At 42.7% G+C, this 16,009-nt stretch overlaps 1 protein-coding gene across 8 annotated transcripts in view; it reads right to left on the reverse strand.

Annotated features, from left to right (window-relative positions):
* ADGRG6 (adhesion G protein-coupled receptor G6) overlaps positions 1–16,009 on the reverse strand; it is a 194,464-nt gene that overhangs the window by 9,214 nt on the left and 169,241 nt on the right. For all 8 annotated transcript variants that reach the window (XM_054022316.1, XM_054022315.1, XM_054022312.1 and 5 more), the window contains 6 exons: positions 12,603–12,730; positions 11,749–12,017; positions 9,933–10,047; positions 7,738–8,021; positions 3,609–3,710; positions 278–430 (listed from right to left, as the gene is read on the reverse strand). In XM_054022316.1, the coding sequence (XP_053878291.1) occupies positions 278–430; positions 3,609–3,710; positions 7,738–8,021; positions 9,933–10,047; positions 11,749–12,017; positions 12,603–12,730 (1,051 nt within the window). The remainder of the gene's footprint in view (positions 1–277; positions 431–3,608; positions 3,711–7,737; positions 8,022–9,932; positions 10,048–11,748; positions 12,018–12,602; positions 12,731–16,009) is intronic.

A 16,009-nucleotide genomic window follows, 5' to 3' on the forward strand; every position in this document is an offset into this window, starting at 1 on the left:
TTTCAGTAAAAGTGCTATATAAGAGCTAAGTATTTTTATTAACTATATTTTTTATATCACAATAAAAGTCCAAGATTAGATATTTATCATGGTTGGTGAATATTGCATCATGACAGCCCTTACTAAACAAAAAAACATTTTTAAAAATGTTCAGTTGACTTTTCTTTTATGCATGAAGGTAACACAAGTCACTGGCATACCTATTATGCAAAGTAAACATTCACAATTTGAAGCACCATACCAGAAAGATCTCTTTGATGTACTAGAAATGACCCACCTGTATGGCTGTTTCTTTTGAAGTATGTATTTGAAGTGGATTTAGATTTGGATGTCAAATAGGTTGAGTTGGAGCCAATAGAACTGGAGGACAAGGATTTCCCAAGATTATCTGAGCTTTTCTTTATAATATTAGTTGCTGTCTTGCTCCAGTCTGAAAATGAATAGGCATTTTTTAAAATCATTCATTTCTATCAGCACTAAACTCCTGCTTCTCTCAATTATTTAATTTCCAAGCATCAGAAGCACTTTTTACATTACTTATAACAAAGTGGTCTGCTCTAGTTCTTGTCTGGTGGCATCTTTTGTTCTTTAGAAAGCAGGACTATTTCAAGATGCTTTACTTTGTTATTAAGGATGACATTAAAGAACAGTAGTTGATGTTTCCACTTTCTAGTTAGGGTTAAAACTGATTGATGGTCAGAGGTGACATATTTCTGAGTTGCTGGAAGATGCTCAACCCCTGATCTGCCCCAGGCCCCTCCCCCACTCCACCCCTTTCCCCAAGCTCCCACCCCGCCTCTTCCCACTCTCGCCCCCCACCCCAGAGCATGCCCCGCCCTTGCTTGTCCCCCTCTCCCCCCCTCTCTCCATGCCCCTGAACAGCTGATTGCGGCAGGTGGGAGGCACTGGGAGGAGAGGGAGGAGCTGATGGGGGGGCTGCTGGTGGGTGCTGAGCACCCACTATTTTTTTGCTGGAGCACCGATGGAGTCGGTCCCTCTGTTGGTGGGATAGTTAAAATGGCACTGCCAAACTTCTTATAAAATTAACAACTACTGTTATTTATTTGTATTCTGGTAATGCCAAGAGACCCCAGTAAGGGATTGGGGCCCTGTAGTGCCAGTTTTGGGTGCACCAAGAATAAACAATCAGGTCCCTACTCTTTTTCTATGATTAAAAAGAACAATGCAAAGAAATGCGGTTCACAAGCATAGACAACCAGCAGCCTCCATAATTTTAAATCTTAGTCTATGAATTCTGTAGAGCAAGGACTGTGGGGCAGGTTCATCAAGAGTGGAGCGGGAAGAACCAAGGTTGACTTTTAGCCACCTTTGCACTCTTGCAGTTCTGGATCTGGGTGGCTGGATTCTAATTTACACCCAGCTAGACATTCCAGCAGCAAGAGATTGTTGGGGTCTGAGGTTGCCCTGGCCATACCCTCTGTGCTGAGGAACCCAGGAGAAGGGGTGTGTGGGCACTATTACTCTGGCTACTCCATTCAGGGATTCCCCTACTAAAGAGGAAACATAAAGAGGCTGGATCTGCTAGATCTAGGCTGCTTTGTACTGATTAATTTGGATTCTGGGTTCTCCTATATATGTGTACAGTACCTAACACATTGATATAATAATAATATATATTTGAATGGAATAACTTTAAATGATCTAATTTGCATTGTTAAACTAAGCTTTTCTGACAATTGAAAGAAACAATCCCCTCCCCCCCCAGGCATACCCCCCTCCCCCAAATTAGGACAAAAAGTTACTTCACAATTAAATGTTGTTAGAATATTGACATTCCGAACCTCACAATGTGTGTTTCAAAATTAGTACATACAGGAGTAAATTTAACAGCTAATTTTACAAAACACATTGCAACACATACCTGCATGTAAGGTTAGTTTCAAGTCCTTGTTCCTTTTGTTGTTCTTACTATTATAATTTATTCTTCTGGGAGAAAAGTAATCCACATGCAGAGGGGCCCAAGCAAAGACCTATGTACCACTTAACCCTTTAATGGTTGGTTTGGTTTCTGTAAGCAGCAGGATTTTATCTTGACTCTTTGCACCAGGGTGAATTTTACTATGTTTGTGCTAACCATGACAACATGCAGATTTTTGATCAGATCATGTTCTAAAATTAATTATAATCTGATCATGTTTTAAAATCTTATTTGATTTATACTCTACTCTTCCAGCTGCTAATGGTGTCATGCTGACCCTCCCTAGCAAACCAGCCAGCAGTGACGAGTTGGTAAGTATAAGAAGTAATTATGCCACATAAAGTACCACCACTGAAGTCCTTGAATGCTTCAAACTTTTATTGCTATCCTCCCCAAAGGCTGCCAACAGCAGTGTAAAAATCTGGAAATAATTTGGTCCATCTGCAGCTGCCAGTTCATGATTTACAGCATGCATGTTGGAAACTGAATGCATGAAATAATCTGGATGCCTGATCAGAATTGATGTATCTTTCCTAGTTTGTCTTAACTTTGATTTCATGAGTCAGGATTTCTTAATATGAAATGACAATATAAGATGCATCACAGCTTACAGTGAGAATGCCTCACCTGCTGGCATTAAAGTAATTAGGACAAAATGGCAGTACACTAAGTTGCCCATGGCCATGCAGTCACACACAATGCCAATTTACACCAGCCAATGCTCTGACCCTTGGTTTGAGAGTAAGTATCAGATGGTAAGCATCCACATTGCTGCAACTCACTTCAAATCTTTAGGTCAGACAGTGGATTTATGGTTTACAAAGAAAAAATAATATTTCTGAGAGTATATCAAACTATGGCATGTCAATGTGACTTCAATAGAGCAATGCTGATTTACACCAGCCGTGGAGTTGGGCCGATATTATCAACACATTGGGAAGTGGCTGTTGTGCCTGCGGAAAGCCCAGAGCAATAGTTGTTTGCTATGGGGAGCAGCAGTAGCGAGTTCCCACAAAGGGACCTCACATTCCCTGCCACTTTGAGATCCTGTTTGTAGGAAGGGACATCAATTTCTGGGTGTGCTCAAGCCTCTTTCATTCTGTCCCAGTAAATCTCTTCTGGCTACTCTGGTTTCTATTGCTACAATATTGGGGGGAAAGAGCTCGGATGCACACAGGATACATGTGGGGTTGAAAGATCCCCACCTCATCAGTTCAACATATGGCTCTTGTAAAGCACCTCCAATATCCCCTCCACATTAGTCTGATAGCCCATAGGACCACTTGGTCTGGCACAAGCCCCTCATACATAAGGAAAAGGGGCCAGGATTTGACCTTCTGAATCCTTATTTAAACAGTGAATCACTGTTGCTGTAAAACAAAAGGGACTTCCAAAGCCATGCTCACAGCATTACAAAATTTAAGTTTTCCAGTGAAGCCAACTGGTAAAGTGAGGACTGGAGACTTTTTTATGGAGCACTCTCTAAAGAGTCCCCAGGCAATCATTATTACAGTCATAGGCTATTAATAATCATATTCCTTACTCTTTCCACATCTGTGGCCTAAATTGTGTTAAATCCAAGAGACTCAAGCTGTGCACCTGGCCTTTTCCAGTCTACTTCTGCATCTCAGAAATGGAGCCATGAAATGGGCGTGCATCTTTTTTTTACCTGAGTTGTCTGCCAATCGGAATCTGCCACAGCAGAGATGCCTCCTCCATTGTTTCTGCACATTCTCTTTCATAGCACAGTGGAATACAAATATAAATAAACCTGCGAGCAATGCAAATAAATGGATAAATCAAAATTTTATTTGTATAAAATCTTAATGTTGTAAACATTCTGAAAACCACTATAAACTGGTCCTCGTCATCAACCTGCATCACTGAGGTGTACAAGGTAACAGGTGCTTGAATCACTGAGTGCTTACCCATCCTCTAGATTTTACACAACCATGACTTTCATTGACTTGAATGAGCATTTTGCACTCATAAATACGACAAGATCAAGACCCCCAAAGCCAAGTATAGAGGGAGATTTTTCCTGTTTAACTCCTAGTGTTCCAGATCTACAGGGCCAATTTTTTAAATACTGGAAGTCTCTGCACCAATAAAGTGCACAAAAAAGATCATCACTATTTGCATAAATATTTACTGCAAATGAGTGTGAAAATGGGGAAAATACATTTATAAATTACTATGGAGGTGGCCCAACTACCCATTTCTGCCTGGTTTGTGCATACACTTGCTGTAAATGTGCCCACATATGCAGATGCACACACTTGTAAGCAGAATTTTTTTGCATGCAGATCTACAGCCTCCAATTTTCAGAATGCAGTCCTGTGTTGGTAAGAATCTTGTAATTTGGGTTAACAGTACAACTGTAATAGTTCCACAGAGATACTCCAGTGCTAATTTTGAAAGCAGAAATAGGAATTATAACATGATCCTGGCCCTTCACAGGTAGGCGTTAGTTGTGGAATCTTCCATCTCTCTCTGGTTTGGCATGTGCTTGCTTCACTCTCATTAACGGAGGCAGAGCCAAGGCTGAACCTCAGGGCAAAATTCTAATGCCAGATCCCTAAACGATTATATCTGAAAAATGATTTAAGTGAGGTCTGTTGTGGGCCTAAATGCTTAACTGGTGTTCTTTGGAGATTCTTCCGTTTCCTAATTATGCTTAACTCCGTGTACTTATGGCTACTGGGTCTTAGAGGGCGGAACAACAAGACAGTGCAGGGTTTGGAAAATATTGTTCTGAATCATAAAAAAAAAAAAAAAACTTTGCTAGCAAAGATCTCAGTATCTGGGCACTGGTGTACTTTGGCATGTACAATTGAGCATGGACCTGGGTCTCTACTTTAAAACATTGCCCAAACTGAGGTCAGTGGGGGCTGCAACCTGCTTGCTTTGCTACCTTGTGGTGTTGGTTGAATAATGAAAAATGTTGTTTGTGAATTATTTGATAGTTGACAAAAAAAATTGTGAGAACTAAAATTCAGGAAGTACAAAACCAATTAAAATTCTAACTACTGAGCTTGTGAAGGCCTTACAAAGGGAGTGATGGCATTTCTAATTGTCTTTCTTTATGTAAAACAGTAACTTTTGGATGCTGCATCTGATGAATTCCAAAATGTGAAGGAAAGATCAAGAGACAAGGTGGGAGAGGGTATCTTTTACTGGACCAATTTCTGTTGGCGAGAGAGAGAATTACCTCACGCACCGTATCTCTCTAAGATCCTGGGACTCTCACAGCTACAGCTACACTGCCTACAAGGAAAGTTCTAGGCATCAGTTGGCAGAACCTTGTTTTTCCCTTTTCAGTTTTCTGCAGTAAGTGTGTGTGTGTGTGTGTGTGTGTGCGCACGTGTATGGAGGATACAGAGAGCCTCTGAATTTGATTAGCACAGCCACAGTTGCAATCACCTTTGCAGTTGTCTATAGATCAAATAACTGGTTGATGGCACCCATTAACTCCTTCTAGAATAACAATTTCCCATCTCATCTCTGCCCCTCCTCACAACAAAGTTTGACATGTTTACTCCCTGCATGACTTATCACGCAGTGAGAGAAAAATAAACAACTGGGGGGCTGTTGGGAGGAGGGGCTAGGGAGAAATAGGAGTGTGCACACAGCCCCTGGCATGGGGAGGGAGAATGGGGGACCCTAATATGGGGGGAGGAATAGGGGGCACAAAGAACCCTGATGTGTGGGGGAGATTGAGGGGACCCTGCTATGAGGGGAGGAGGGAATAGGGGCAAACACAGAGTTCCTGTCATGGGTGTGGGGAATTGGGGACCCTGGTATTAGGGAGGGGAGAAGGGCTGCACACAAACCCCAGCCGGAAAAGCCTGGGGAAGTTGCAAGGAGTCCCTGGAATGGAGGGGGATGGGAGGATGGCACACAGGGAGCTTGTGGGATGGAATGGAGGGATGCAAGGAATCACTAGTATGTAAATAAGATCCATGACGTGTGCAACGCTCTAGTACATAAAGTATGTTACATCAGAGCCTAAATGCAAATACAACACTTTATACATGATTTGCCCCTTTCTATTACTTAAAGTATGTGCTTTAGTTTAAGCACATGAGTAGCCCCACTGAAATCAACAGGATTTCTCACATACTGGAAGTTAAGCTTGGATTTAAGTGCACTGCTGAGTTGGGGCCTTAATGTATCCCTTTGATGGTACCCTAAAGCCCACAAGTTAATGGACGTCCCCTACTCCATCTGCAGGAAGTGCTTTTCAGTGTATTTTAATGGTTTGTCCTGTGCACCATAGATGACTCCAACAATGGGACTTACACCACAATCTAGTGCATCTTCTGATTAGGAGATATTTCCTGATATATATCCTAAATTTTCCATTGCTCAGTTTCACCTCATTACTCCTAGGTGCATGTCTCCAGCCTCAATGATTTTTGTTAATCTTCTCTGAATTTCCTCAGTTTATCAACTCTTTCTAGTGTGGAGATACCCAGAAATATAAGTAATATTCTAGTTCTAGACAGGCTGGTGTTTTATACAGGATTATCATCTCCCATGTTGTAATGCCTCTGTACAGACAGTCTCAGAGTTAAAACACTGGCATTTTCTGCCACCATACTGCATTACAAGCACATGTTTAATTTGCTATCTGCTTTCATTCCTTGGGTTTATTTTTTCCTCCCCATTTCTTTTTTTTTCTTTTGACATTACTGCTTTTAAAGTATGCCTCTCCCACTGAAAAAGATTCCTCGGAGGTTTTGAACTAGGGCTCAGTTCTGCAGGCCCATTGCACAGAAAACGCTGCTGAAGGCAGCGTGACAGAGCACTTGCCGAATCAGACCCTTAACTTGCTTTTTTTCAATCTCATTTTATGTTCTTCCCTACGCTTCCAATCTCTCTAGACCCTGTGTATTACTCATTGATACATTACAGCAAATACTTCTTTATCCTTAATCAGAAGTAAATCATATCAGAATCTGGGGCGGAAAAATATTTATAACACCAAATATTTCCTTGGGAGGCAAAATATTTAAAACACCAGATTCAAACACCTTTTGGACATTTTGACTCACATTTTACCAATGTTATTTTCTTCCCATGAAAGCTTAGTAAATCTCTTACAGCAGTAAATTTGTTTCATCTGTAGCAGCAGACAGAATGAAATCCACACAGAACAAATGTCAAGTGCTTTTCCATGAAGGAAAGATATTTTGCTGACCTTTGGAAAGATTTATTTTTATCTCTATATTTATTTGTTGGTGGGATGATATGCTCTCTATTAATGATATTCTTATTGATTTTTTTTGTGGGGCAGGGGATTCTCATGCTGGGTGGTGTATGCACAAATTTGCTTGAATTTAAATTATTTTAAATATCAGTGGAATATTTCTATAATTTATGACGTACGATAACTTGATTACAATTTTCCACACCTGAAGGATAAATTATGCTGGAAAAATAACACCCCCAGACCTTCAATAAAGGAAAGAGACCTGAACAGAATGCTGTAATCATTGGCATTTCTTTCAACTGTGAGCAATAGCAAAAGCAGGGCTGGTCGACTTGGAGAACTTTGCAAGCATTAATTAATTAAGCCTTACAACATCCATGTGAGGTAGGCCTTCTTGTTTTACAGATGGGGAGTGAGGCACAGATAGAATTAAGTGTTCCATGTTTATGCAGTGAATTAGTACCAAAGACAGATCCCAAGAAACCTGGTTCCGAATCCCCTGGTCAAATCACTAGAAGCACTCCCTTCCATAACATCAGCAGCTGAATCCTTGCTTGGTTTACTGAAATGGAATTAATCTTACCTTGCAATGAATTGAATATTGCGAAGAGGTACATGAAAGGGAGATGTAAGGGGCCCCATGCAAAAAAGGCAAAACCCCATGTCATGCCCAACAGGAAGGTCAGGCTGACCATGCTACGAAGATTCCTCAGAACCTCTTCCCGCAGGGTCCGATTGCTTCTTTTCCCATTCCTCCCGCAGATCTGCACCATCACCACCACGAACATGGCTATGTTCATAAGAAACATAATTCCAAAGTAACCAGCACAAGTCACATAAAAGACAACCTTATCCTTGATCCAGCAGCTGTTTTTAAGAACAAAACAAAAAACAAGTCATTCTTAGATACTAATAACTATGCTCCTCTTTAGTTATTTAAATCATTACATGTAAAACTAATCTACATTTGTCTCCACTGCTGTACAGATAAGATTTCTCCTGTGGAACAACCAAAAGCTTTGACCATTTTATTTCTTTATGCAGGGTGAAGCTCCGGGGCATCTGTGAGTAACTAAGGAACACACTGGTATCTTGCCTGGTACCTGAGGGATATACCTACTGTATATAAAATTCATGTTTACCATATAGACGTAGCCTGTGGGAACTACAGTCCCACCATGCAATGCTCTACCATAATCTGAAGTGGCTTCAGGATCAAGATAGAACATTGTGTATTGGTGTAACAAATTGGCAGCATACACATGCTCACAGCTCTCAGATGGTACTGAAACCGGGACCGCCAGCGTAAATACTCAGCTCTCTACTACTTGAGCTTAAGAAAGTAGCAGGCTGGGTGATCTTTGGGGCTAGCCACTAGACAATCATGATCACAGGCACTAGGCCAGGGATCAGTTGCACCTATGTCGCTCATTCTTTTAGCTGCAAATGGCTGCCTGAGAGAACTGGAATGTTCAACATGAAGTTTTAATGAGAAGATATAATGGCATTTTTTTTCAATGTGCTGATTTATCATGCAAGACATTGATAATATGATAAGATACAGTCAGTGAGAAAATAAGCTTCTCTGAGATTGTTTGGGATGTCTACATAAAAATGTGGAAGACAGAAGTGCTAAGTGGCTTACATTGTGAAAAGGCCTTTCATTTACAAAGGAAACATGATTGTTAAGCAACGTCTTCCTCCCTTCCCCCCTAAACAATCTTTCGTTTCCATCAAAAAGTGAAAAATTTAAGACAAAACCAAACACAGTATTGTTATTATGTTTTTAAGCTATGAGTTATTCACTTTCAGCAGCATAGGGATATTTTTTACATGGCTTTTGGTAACGTAGGATTTCTTCTGATTTTCTCATAGCTTTTAGAAGGCTTCAGAAGCAAACAATTTAGAACAGAGGTGGGTAAACTTTTTGGCCCGAGGGCCACATCTGGGTATGGAAATTGTATGGCGGGCCATGAATGCTCTCAAAATTGGGGTGTGGGGTGTGGAAAGGGGTGAGGGTTCTGGCTGAGGGTGCGGGCTCTAGGGTGGAGCCAGAAATGAGGAGTTCGGGGTGCGGGAGGGGGCTCTGGGCTGGGGTAGGGGGTTGGGGTGCGGCTCCAGCTGGGGGTGTGGGCTCTGGGGTGGGGCTGGGGATGAGGGGTTGGGGGTGCAGAAGGGTGCTCTGGGCTGGGACTGAGGGGTTTGGAGTGTGGGAGGGGGATCAGGGCTGGGGCAGGGGGCTGGGACGCAGGAGGGGATCAGGCTCTGGTTGGCGCTTACCTCAAGCAGTTCCTGGAAGCAGCGGCATGTCCCTCCTCCGGCTCCTACGTGGAGGCGCGGCCAGGCAGCTCCCATTGGCCGCAGTTCCCAGCCAATGGGAGCTGTGGAGGTGGTGCTTGGGGCAGGGGCAGCGTGTGGAGCCCCCTGGCTGCCCCTGTGTAGGAGCCAGAGGGGGGACATGCCGCTGCTTCCAGGAGCTGCACGGAGCCACAGAATGTGCAGAGAGGGGCAAGCCCCCGACCCTGCTCCTTGGCTGAAGCACCAGAGCGGGGCAAGCCCCGGACCCTGCTCCCTGGTGGGAGCTCGAGGGCCGCATTAAAATGTCTGAAGGGCCAGATGCGGCCCCCCCGTGCTGTAGTTTGCCCACCCCTGATTTAGAAGATATCTTCTTTATCTACAAACTTTATGTGACAATTAATGAGTGCCAGTTTGGCCACTCCCAAATCCTTTGCAAAATGCAAACACAGAACTGTAACAGATTTTTTTTAAATTACTTACAAATCATCTCCTCCTTGCCCGTTAGCATCTCTGCCATATACAACTTTGCCATAGATACGACTTGCCTTTGTATTTGTGCTTGCTAATACAATTGCTACCACTAGCACAGGTAAACCTGTAATACAAGAGAAAGCTATTGTATTTTTGTTTTCAAAACCCAAAGCATCTGAAACTTCCAGACAACACTGCATTACTGATGATCAAAAGAGCTGAAAATGTTTGCTATAGCATAGAGTATCTTGAGGTAGCCATATAACTCTAGATCTGTCCATGACATACCACAGCATGGAAGAAACAGCATGAAATAAATGATTTCTCACAAATTATATAAATGTCAAATCTCCATCTAAGGATCTCAAAGTGCTTTACAAGCATTAACAAATTAAGGGATAAATATTATTATTACACATGGGGAAAGTAAAGTAAAAATGTTCAACCCTGGTTACTTAAAGTTAGGCTCCCAAATCCATATATAGGCATGTGAATTAAAGCAGTCTGATTTTTACAGGTGCTGAGCACTAACAAGTTCTATTGAAATCAGTGGGAGCTACAAGTGCACAATCCCTTTAAAAACTGGCCCTCTTTTATTTAGATGCGTAACATTAGACTCCTGGGTTTGAAAGTGTTGCTGGAAGCACGGAAAGGTTGAGACTCTAATGATCAGGTTGCAGTGATTTTTCAGAAGGGCCAAACACCCAAATCAGGACACTTATTTAGGTACCTAAATATGGATTTAGATGCCTAACTGTAGGCACTCGTGTTTGAAAACGTTGGCTTAAATGACTTGCCTAAGGTCATATAAGAAGTTCATGGAGAGCTGGAGAACTCACTGTTCCTGGCTCCCAGGCCATCTATACTTGTATAGAAAAAGAGCTTGTATATCTTTTATTCCTTCAGCTACAATGTAAAGCTGTGCAGTTTGTATTTTTACAAAACTCTATATTCTCTTACATCCTCTATCTAAACCCCTACATAAACAGAAGTTCCATATACTTTTTTTCTATATAATATAAAGCAAATGTAGTGCTTGAGAAAGGTGCTGGACTGACAGCTATATTGAAGCCCTCTGTCCACAGAGATACAGCACAAGCAGCATCAGTGTAAGACTCTCATACTATGATATTTATGTGTCTCATCCCTGTGTTGGAGAAATTACTCCTAAGGGTCAGTTTCACTGACCATTCAATCCTTGTTCTCTCTGCTGAAACTGTCAGTAAGGGTGCCAGTCATGAGGGTTATTTTTACTATATGGAACTTGCCAACTAGGAACTGGACTGTGATCACCACTCTGTTCATGAGGCTAATGGTTTTGTGTTGCTCTGTATTATTTTGAACACAACAGATGCATTCAGGCAGCACGTCTGGCAGAAGCCAAAGGGCCCTCCTATAGAAAAAAATGAAAAGCCTTCTTTCATGAATATTAGTTATTTTTTCAGTAATACATTTTACTTGTGGTTGAGGCATTGGACAGAGGCTCAGTAAATCTTGTTTTGATTCCTTTCGACATTTCGTTTAACAATTTAGTGAAGTTTACTAAAACAAACAAAAGAGTACAAAACATAAAAAAAAAAAACTGGAAAAATTTCATTTCACTTTGGCTTAAACATTTTGTTCAACCTGAAATTTTTTCCTCCTGCATTTTTCAGTTTTGCCCCGAACCAAAAAAATCAATTATTAACTCAGCTCTAATGTTTATCGAGTGCCTAGCACAATGGGGTTATAACCTCACTTGGGGCCTCTTGGCACTGCTGGAAGGCATAATAATACATCATTTAAAAATCTACACTATCTAAGAAATAAATCTTCTCACACATACCCCAGCCAATAATGCAAAATTTCAGTATGTATCGCCGTATGTAGGTGTTGAACACTTTTACTAGAGCAATGTACATGTGGACTGCTTCCAGTCCCATCCACGTAAAGGTGGCCAGAAGGAAAAAGTGCAAAAGGGCTGCAACAGCTATGCAGAGGCCTTCGATGTTGAATGATGCAATCCAACCATCAAGCAGGAAGACCAGGTTGAGAAAGAGCAGGGCTGTGCTCAAGTTCATTAAGATTTTGGAGGGGTAATCTCTTCGTAACTTCCTAGAGAGACAAAAACAGAGGCATATGTTAAGTAGCCAAAATGTACTGAGGTATTTATAGCAGCTGTGGTTACCAATTTACAATTTACAGTTATCCCTGAGCCATTCTGCCATTTCCGTAGGATGTTTTCAGAATTGTTGTATAGATGGCATATCTTCATTTCACTTCCCTTCCCTACTGTCTCCAGCCTGAAAGGGCTGGATTTTTCCTGTTATATTTAGGAACTATGAGGCCTAAATAGGGAGTTTGAAAAAAAGACTGAGCAACATGTTGGTAGATTTTTAAAATATATAAAAGGACACCTTATGCCCCTCAAGAAGATTATTTGGGACCAAGACTCCGCTACTTTGCCCAGCCTGAGCAACACAAAGTGGCCAGACTAGGAAGAGAGAATCTGGGCTTGGGCCTCTTTGTAAGAAACATTCCATGTCTAACAGTGGAGCACAGTGGTGTTCAGCCACTTTTTGTGAGACACATGGACATCCCAACCCAATCAAACAAAATATCCTGGCCTCTGGTTAGCTTGTTTATTTATTACAAACAAAATATTTGTTTTGAATTGTTTTTGACAGCACAAATACTTACTCAAAAGCAATATATGTCAGAAGAGTTGCAGCTGAAAATATGGCAGATATCCCACAACCAATGTAGGTGATAAAGGTGAGGACTTTGTTATTTTGTGGATCTATTTGTGAAGCAGTTCCCTGGAGGTCCTACATGAGAGAAGAGGAGGAGGCTTAAGTTGCAGCAAACTCCTTTTTTATGAGCATGACACTGTTTGTTGGTGCAAAGTCAAACAAAAATTCAAGAACATTTAGGCAATATCTATATAATCCCAATGCTAGAGGTTGAGTTTACTGGATATTTATTATATAGTTGTCACACATCTGACTTCCTTCCCGCATCCCTTGAAAACATTGTGCCATAAGTATTGTTACAGCTGGGATCAGTGGAAAACATTGTGCCATTAGAGGAAGTTACTTACCTGTAACTGGAGGTTCTTCAAGATGTGTGGTCCCTAGCTGTATTCCATTGAGGGATATGCATGTGCACCATGCGCCTGGAGTTGGAGAATTTGAAAAGTAGTGCCCGTTGGTCCACACATATGCCCTGGCTTGCCTAGTGCTCCTGTCCCAGGCGATGAAGAGTGGGGCGGACCAACCGCATTTCTAGTTCCTTCTCCACCATGAATCCAGCAGATCCATAGGAGAGGAGAAGGAGGGTGGGATGTGGAATACAGCTAAGGACCACACATCTCGAAGATCCTCAAGTTACATGTAAGTAACCGCCTCTTCTTCTTTGAGTAATGATCCCTATTGTATTCCACTGACAGTGATGAACAAGCAGTACCTATGGGGGAAGAGGGTGTGAGGATGAGGATGGAACAGTAGTATGAAGGACCGCCATACCAAAGGAGGAATCCACTGTTGATTATTGCATAGCAAAGATCTGTAGAAAACTCCACATGGCCGCTCTACATATGTCAATGAGCGGCACTTTCTGAAGGGAGACTGAGGTCAAAGCCTGAGCCCTTGTGGAGTGAGCTTGTACCCCTGTAGGGGGAGGTAGACCAGACTGCTAGTAGAAGAGTCTGATACATCCTCAAATCCATTTGGAGATTCTCTGGGTGGAGATGGCCTGTCCCTTGATTCTCTCTGCTATTGCAATAAAGAGTCTACAGGACTTCCTGATTGGTTTAATTCTCTGCAGTACAGAGCTTGTCGAACATGGAGGGAATGGAGTTGACATTCCTCTGCAGATGCATGTCATTTCAGAAAGAAAACAGGTAAGCGAATGGCTTCATGTATGTGAAATTGAGAAACCACCTTTGGTAAGAACTTGGGGTGTAGTTGTAGAGAGACTTCATCTCTGTGGAAAACCATGAAAGGTGGGTCTGAGATCATAGCACCGACTTAGCCAACTCTTCTCACGGAAGTGGTAGCAACAAGGAAGGCAACTTTCATGGAAAGGAGGGACATAGAGCATGATGCTAAAGGTTGAAAGGGAGTCTTCATTAGCATAGAGAGAACAAAATTCAGGTCCCATTGAGGAGCTATCAGTTGGCAAGAAGGTTCTGATGGCAGTTAGTGGGTGTGTGAAGATAGGGAAACCTTCCACTGGAGGGTGGAATGTGCTAATCGCCACCAGGTGTACTTTCAAAGAATTGAAGGCAATCAGTGCCGGCGATGTGGGCTTTCCTGGAATCTTGTGGGGTGCTGGTGCTGGTGGTACTGATGGATTGGTGATCGGAACTGCTAGATGCATTGCTTGTGGGTCTTTTTCTCATGTCTATGGGACTTAGGTTGTGCTCTGTCCCCATGCCTCGAACTCGTGGAAAGAGCATCCATCATCTTTGATTTGGAGAAAGACCTAGTCCCATGCTCATGGTTGTGCTTCCTTACCTCCTGACTAGGCCCCGCCATGGGGGTGGTACCTCCGGCACCGGATTTAGACATGGTGCCTGGAGGTGCACTCCTCGCTGAGTAAGGCCGAGGTACTGGGGGAGTTCCCTGGCCTGGTTCTGAGCACAGTCTCATGGCGAGCTCCGTGATGTGCTGCTGGAGGCGAAGAGCCCGGCCTTCTCAGGTGTGGCTGGGGAAGGACTAGCAAATACTGTCCCTGGATGCAGTGTGAGCTTCCCCCAGGCAGGAAAGGCAATGCTGTTGGCTGTCACTGATCAAGAAGGAGTGTAGGCAGAAGGTGCAGCGTTTGAAGCCTAGACATAGGCTGGGCATAGTCCGGTACCCGCACATGGGGTAGGGGGTTGAAAATCCGCCAAAGTCTATCTAAACAAAGTACTAAAAGAATTGACTAATAAAAACTACAATAAAACTGGTAAAACTACTATAGTCTGGTAAACTACATACAACTATCCTTATTTGAAAGATTGTCAGAGACGAGGACACTGGAAATTCCAACCAGGACCATGCAGTGGTGAGAAGGAACTGGAGATGCGGTCAGTCCACCCTGTCCACCCTGTCCTTTATCACCTCGGACAGAAACATAAGGTGAGCCAGGCACATGAATGGACCAACAGACTCTACTTTTCAAATTTTCTGACTCCGGGTGCATGGTGGGCATGCGTAACCCTCAGTGGAATGCCATAGGAACCATTACTTGAAGTACTGTTACAGCTGGAATCAGCAGATACACGTAGGTAGGGTCCTACCAAATTCACAGTCCATTTTGATCAATTTCATAGCCGGAGGGTTTTAAAATTAGTCAATTTCACTTTTTAAGCTGTTTACATCTGAAATTTCACAGTGTTGTAACTGTGGGGACCCAACCCAAAAGGTACTCGGAAGCGGGTCTGATCTCCCCCCTCCCCCCCCAAGCTTCCATGCAAGGGAAGGACAAGTCCTGCTCCTCCCCAGGGACTTGCAGCTAGAGGTCACCTGGCTGGGACACTTCAAGGAGCAGGGGGAGATCGGACCCACCTACACAAGTCTCCAGCTGCAGGAACCTCTGGTGCTGGGCTCCCCCTGAGAGTGAGAGTGGCCATGCAGGGGAAGGTCAAGTCCTGTCCCTCCCCAGCCCAGATGGGACTTGCAGCTAAGAGCCTCCTGGCTGGGGCACTTCCAGCAGCCAGCAGGAGATCAGATTTCATGGGGAAGGACTTATTTCACAGTCCATGACATGTTTTTCACAGCTGTGAAATTGGTAGGGCCCTACACATAGATCTCTGCTGTTCATTATACGACATCACCCAGAATTCAAATAGCCTTTTGTAGAAAAATCAATCATTTGCAATTTTCTCATCCTCTCAACCCCTTTATGTTCAGAGGCCCATATGCACCTCTCTTTTACACTGAATGTGTTTAAATTGAATCTGCTGCAGGAAATATAACTGTAAATGTATTTATATTCAAATTGACACCATGCTGGAGAATAGATAAATCAAAGAATTTTCATAACAATATGAATCTCCTAAGAAATTGTATTAAATGTGTAGGCATCCATGGAACAAATATTTTACTTTCAAACCAAAATTT

This window comes from Malaclemys terrapin, chromosome 3 (assembly GCF_027887155.1).
Source record: "Malaclemys terrapin pileata isolate rMalTer1 chromosome 3, rMalTer1.hap1, whole genome shotgun sequence".
Lineage (NCBI taxonomy): Eukaryota > Metazoa > Chordata > Testudines > Emydidae > Malaclemys > Malaclemys terrapin.